The 6,000-nt window shown below is 30.2% G+C and overlaps 1 protein-coding gene across 5 annotated transcripts in view; it reads left to right on the top strand.

Moving 5' to 3' along the window:
- LOC126745603 (protein AF-10) overlaps window positions 1-3,816 on the top strand; it is a 48,267-nt gene extending 44,451 nt beyond the window's left edge. For all 5 annotated transcript variants that reach the window (XM_050453535.1, XM_050453540.1, XM_050453538.1 and 2 more), the window contains one exon: window positions 129-3,816. In XM_050453535.1, coding sequence (XP_050309492.1) covers window positions 129-188 — 60 coding nt within the window. In that variant the 3' untranslated portion in view covers window positions 189-3,816. The remainder of the gene's footprint in view (window positions 1-128) is intronic.
- Window positions 3,817-6,000: the final 2,184 nt, after the last annotated feature.

Genomic DNA, 6,000 nt, shown 5'->3' on the forward strand with positions numbered 1-6,000 from the left:
TTACATGCTCACTTGCTAATAATCCCATAGGCTTTTAAACTCTATTGCTTTTCTATGTACCTACAAGCTGCTTGCCATACAGCCTATTCTCTCAGTGACATTTCTAACCTAATAATTAACATTTTCAGATGGTAATAAGGAGAGATAGGGACCCGGACGTTTTCGGGCCAGGATCCCAACCCAGCTGAGACTTGCTCCACAATGTGGAGCTATTCCAAGCGTTGACAAATCACCGAGGACTGGATTATTATGTTGATGACTGAATTTTCGTGCTTTTGTTTGGGTTATGTTCGGTTGTAGTAGTAAGTAGTGGGTGGAAATTTTCAGTGAGGCCTTTATAATTAGAACCGAAAATGGCGGTTTATAGATAATTTGCATATTCCGTAGTCGTGCCTTTCAGATCTTTTCAATGTTATAAACCGATAAACTTCTGTCAATGTTTGTATATTTAGGGTGTAACATAAGTGATAACCAATTTTAAGAGGTGATTTCGTGTTATTCTTCATATAAACGTATGTCCGGAGACGTTTATTTTTCGAGATAATATCTGAAAAACGTTTTTTAATGTTTAATTGCTTGGTTTGATACAATTATCAAACGCAGTAAAAATGATGAACTAACCTTCTGTGATGCCAATTATTGATATTTGCTTTTAAAATTTTGATTGCAATTATTAATTACAATTCCAAAAGTAGCACCTTATTAATTAGTTTATTGATAGTTTTTTTGAAGTTTTTAAATGGGTTTTTTTCGCGTAATTTTGACGCTTTTTAGTCTTTTTTATGGAGGTCAGAAACGTGCTGAGATATGGATGAAATGATATGAAAACAAAGAACAAGATACGCATAAAAATCAAGCGATTTTATTATTAAGCAATATATAGAAATATTAAGCGATTCGAAAAGTTATTTTTAGTTGTTTTATTTAAAAAAACAGACTTTGACTTGACTACTTTGGTCTAAATGTGACAATTCCAAGAGATACCTTATAAAAATAATTAACAAACTGTAAAAATTTCAACAAATTCAGTAAACGCGTTTTTTAATACCCTGTATCTCGAAAACGCAAGATATTTAAGTAACTTTATCGTTCCAAATTATTTACTTTCACGTTCAAATATAACTAAATATACCAACACTCTTATTAACATCTTTATATATCTGATTTCAAATTCCCTATTGTTGTTTTATTTATAAATATTTAATACACATTATCTAAATAATTGGTTCAATATCTTGAGAGGTACGGGTAGGTTCAGAGGTTTCAGAACAAAAAATTAAACAGTACCCATAATAATACCATAATTCTGCAAACTAAAAGGGGTAAACGTTGAGTTTTGGTTTTTCTGATTGTAAATGGACTAGCGGAACTTTTTTACAACTATGGCATCGTGAAATTTCCACCCAATTGTACGTATTTTTAGAATTTTTGGCTGTTAGCATGACACTTTTGTGGTGCAAGAAATCAGACTATTTTGCGTCTATTCTTATACAGGTCTGAAGGGTGGTACAGAACACTTAAAAATTGACTGGGATTATAGTTAAGGTCTGAATTATTAACTATAAATGCTCTCACTGTATCATTTAATAATCTTTAATTTAATTTAATAATCTTTAATAATCATTAATTAATGCAAGGAGAGCTTTCACTGTAATTGTTTTTTAAATTTTGGCCACAAATTTAGCATTAATTCATCGTTCTTAATAAAATGTGGACAATTTTTATGTGGCATATCTTAAAATTAACCTTTTTTAAAAATAGGTCTGAGCAACGTTTTAATTTCTTATTCAAAATATGCATTGTGCAAACAGTTTTACTTAAAGAAGGTATACTTCCCAAATCTCGAAATGTTTACGAATTAAAGTTTTCAATGCACTCAAAAAGTATGACGTTCATAAACTATTTAAATGGCTTTATTATACTTGAAATGAATACAAAAGATAAATTAAAAATTATGAATATTTGCCAGTAAATGATCGACATGACCTCCGTGTATCTCAACACATAATTTTTTTTTTTTACTGAAATGCAATGCAATACAATTAGAATGTATACAGAATTCCCTACCTTAGTAAGGGTATCACAGTTTAAATTTTAAAAGAACTGCCATCACAAGAACAACAGTTAAGAATATAGTTTTCCCTACTTTTTCAAGCTCATCAAGCATTTCTTGAGTAAATTTTAATGTCCTGTTATTCTTGCTTTTATATTTACTCATAATCCCAAATTATAAGCATAAGATCCTGGTAAGAGTACGCAAAAATCACGAAGAGTTCGCATGCGTAATATTTGGACAATACTTACTCAGGCAGAAAAATATAAACTACATATTTGTACATCCAGATAAATCCCACTTTTTACTCTGGAATTATTGTTTTTTTTAAAATCAAAATCAGCAATAAATACATGTCAATAACCTTAGATATCAAAAATATTACAAATAACGCTATAAATCTAATGTCTGAGTAAATAAACATAATGATGACTCTCAGACTATTTTCTCAATATAACACAATCGCTAATCGAGTCACTTTCGTATGTATTCTGCACCACTTCCTTATGACCTTTGCATACATACGTTTTTATGTATTTATTACATATGGTTTACATAAACGTGCTATTATTTAAGACTTGAGTTCTGTGCCAATTTAACTTTTTTAGACTTATATACTCGTATAAATCGCTACCAAAAATATTTTCCAAATTCCCCAAAAAAGTCTGATGGTTTAAAATGTTTTATTGTAGGTTCATATCATAAGAGCAATGTTCTAGTGTATTTTTATTTTGAGCAAAATCTTTTGCATGTATATATTTTTTTTTCTCGGTTTTGCTCAAGATAAAAGTCAAACAGAATACAAGTAGTGTTTAGAGAGTAATTATTGCACTCAATAATAATCATAGACATTAAACTATTTTTTTAATTAAATGTAAAGTTTAATGTTATTAGAGGGACGTGCGAAAAGTCCCTTTTGAGCTCAGGGAAAAGACTTATAGTAACTTTAAAATATCGTTTAGATAATTTAGTTTAGGCTTTAAGTATAATAATTGTTGTAAATAGTATTTCTTAAAAAGGACCCCTCAATCCGCGCAGAAATAATTGTAAAAATACAGAACTTAGTCAATATAGGCTTTAATATTAATGATAATATGATGACATAAAACACTTGAGTGTTTGTAATTTAGACACTGAGATATATAATTTTTTACCACATGACAGAGAAATCCCTATTTTCGCTAAAAAAAAACGAAATAAATAATCGTTTGTACTTTTATATAACGTATAAACCTTTTTTTAAATTTTAGGGGATTTCAAGTGGATATATACACAGTTTTCCTTATATGGACTTTTTACATATTTTGAGCTTTATTTATACAGATTTAATATTTTTGCAGTACACAGAGTGGATTACTATACTAAATATGTTCTGATTCACTCTTCTGAATAAAAAGTCCACTCTGTATCAGCAATTACATAATATATTCTTTCAATGCATTATGATCCTTTATAAATTAATCAATCGTATTTATTTTATATCTTATTTATTTTGATGATTATACATAGTTCCACATTATACAAATAATAATTTAGCATCTTTTGAATGGCAAGTTATTCTTGCAATTAATAGTTTAACGAATATAATAATATTATTGTAATGCCACCATTTGAAATCACCTGAAGTCAGGTGAAATTCGGTAGTGAACTGGTAGATAATTACACTTAAATAGGTACTGCTGTATATTTTGTATTATTTTTAGTTTGTTTTTATGATTTTTTTTTGTTTTATTTTTTTTTGTGTAATATACAATTTAGTAGGATGCTGTTTTTGTATTATTCTTCGCACCTTTAATAATATTAATATAATACTTTCTACAAGTAATAAAGTCTTAACACCTTTGCTTGCGGGTCAATCAATACCTGCAGATAAGAGAGAATATAGATTTGCCCTTTTGGTTGCGAGTAGACCAGTAAGTGCAAGTCAGTACATGCACTCAAGACCTCGGTTTGCCAGACCGGTATAGGTTTCTTTGTTATTTCTAAAATATTGAAGATCAAAAACTCACTTTCACAGTAGTGTGGGGCGTTAACATTGAAAATTATTAAAAATCTAAATACGTCAAGATGTTTAAAGTGTGTAAAACAACATGTTTTTTTTAATATTTAAATTAAAATAACGCACTTGTTAACAATGAACAAATTAAAACTAGTAGATAAATAAGAATATGTCGTTTGGGCCGTCATTCCAGGTAAGTGACACTTTTTTTGATTTACATCTGAGAAAAATAACCCGAGAATAACATCAGCAATACTTTAAGATATTTTTGTTAAAATAGTTGTTACTTTAGAGAACAGGATGTTTGCTTGTTACTGATGATGTTTGGCCACCTTTCAATCTCATAAACTATGTGTTACAGTAGAAGAACCTGTTCATCCATGGGGCTCTTACAACCAGAGGTTTGTCAGATTATTCTTGTATAATAACGACACAGTAAATTTAGAACAAACACACAAAACCTTATTACCCAATATAATCAGTTACTGTATATCTATAAACATGACATTTAACCATATAATTCTTATTACATAATAAAAATAAAATCTACTATTTTAAGGAACCTCGCTAATAACATTTCTGCAGTTATTGGTATCCCTGGTTTACATAATTCGATGGATTTTAACAGCAGTCGCGTGTATTTGTTTTGTTGAATTGTGGTTTTTAATTTATTAACCTTGATTTAAAGCACAACACTTCATAATGCTGTCATATCTCAGCAGTACTCAGCACTGGACCTCAGGCTGATTTTTAAACAGAAATAGGTATGTACATCTTAACACTAGCATTTGCTGTACATATTCGGGATTGAAATAGATGCTTTCTCATTTCCAACCCAGAAGTTAACCTAAATAAGAAACGTCGGCATTACTTTTGAAATAAAATCAGTTTTATTTGAAGACCTAAACCTGCGATATTCTCTCTCCATTTCAGGCATTTTAAACTATATTATTGGTTATTCTTGAATTAATATTTACGTGTTGATCTTTTCGGTTGTAAATGGAGTATTGACAAGTTAGTGCAAGTCAATACATTGCCAAACCGGTATATAAGTTTCCTTGTCATTTCTATTTGTAGGGTTTCTAATAAGGTTGTTTATTACATTGTTTTATTTAACCAACAGCTGCAATTATTACTTGGCATCAAAGAAATTCTATACACCTTCGACAAATTTGTAGACCTAAAAGGTAATTAGGGTAACGTCATAAAGAAAATAAGACTGCCTGTTCTATAATGTTCTTATATAATGATTTCATTAATTTCTTTATTTAATTGTAAATTGTAACGTGTATTTTCAGCCCTGAAGATCGCTTAAATAAAGGCCGAAACGTCGGAATTACTTCTGAAATAGAATTAGTTTTATTTGAAGTCCTAAACCTGCGACATTTTCTCTCCATTTCATACTGAGGACGCGTGTTTGTCCTTTTGGTTGTAAATGGAGTATAGGCAAGTTAGAACATTGATTTCCAAACTCAAGAACTCGGTTTGCCAGACCGGTATATAGGTTTCTTTGTTATTTATATTTCTCTATTATTTAATTTCTCTTTATAGGGTTACTAATAAGGTTATTCATCTTATTGTTGAGTTGATCAACAGCTGTCATAGCCACTAGGTATCAAGGAAACCCCCTGCTCCCTTGCAAATTTCTTTCCTAGGTGCCGAAACCCCAATGCAACAGAAATTTATAGGAAAAGCCTTATTACGTTAAAGGAAGATCGAAAATGCGTTACTCGGCCTTTTCTACGTTTAATTTTAATTCTCTAATTAGTAGGAGAAACTCAATCAGTCTCGTTTTAATTTGTTACTAGTTAATAGCAGTTTAATACCTACAGGTAGGAGAGCCTTTAATTCTTACATCTGGCCTTTTGATTGTGAGTAGACTATAGACTTGTTAGTGTAAGTCTAGTACATTAATTTCCGCACTCAAGACCTCGATTTGCCAGACCCG

Source organism: Anthonomus grandis, chromosome 16 (genome assembly GCF_022605725.1).
Source record: "Anthonomus grandis grandis chromosome 16, icAntGran1.3, whole genome shotgun sequence".
In the NCBI taxonomy this organism is placed as follows: domain Eukaryota; kingdom Metazoa; phylum Arthropoda; class Insecta; order Coleoptera; family Curculionidae; genus Anthonomus; species Anthonomus grandis.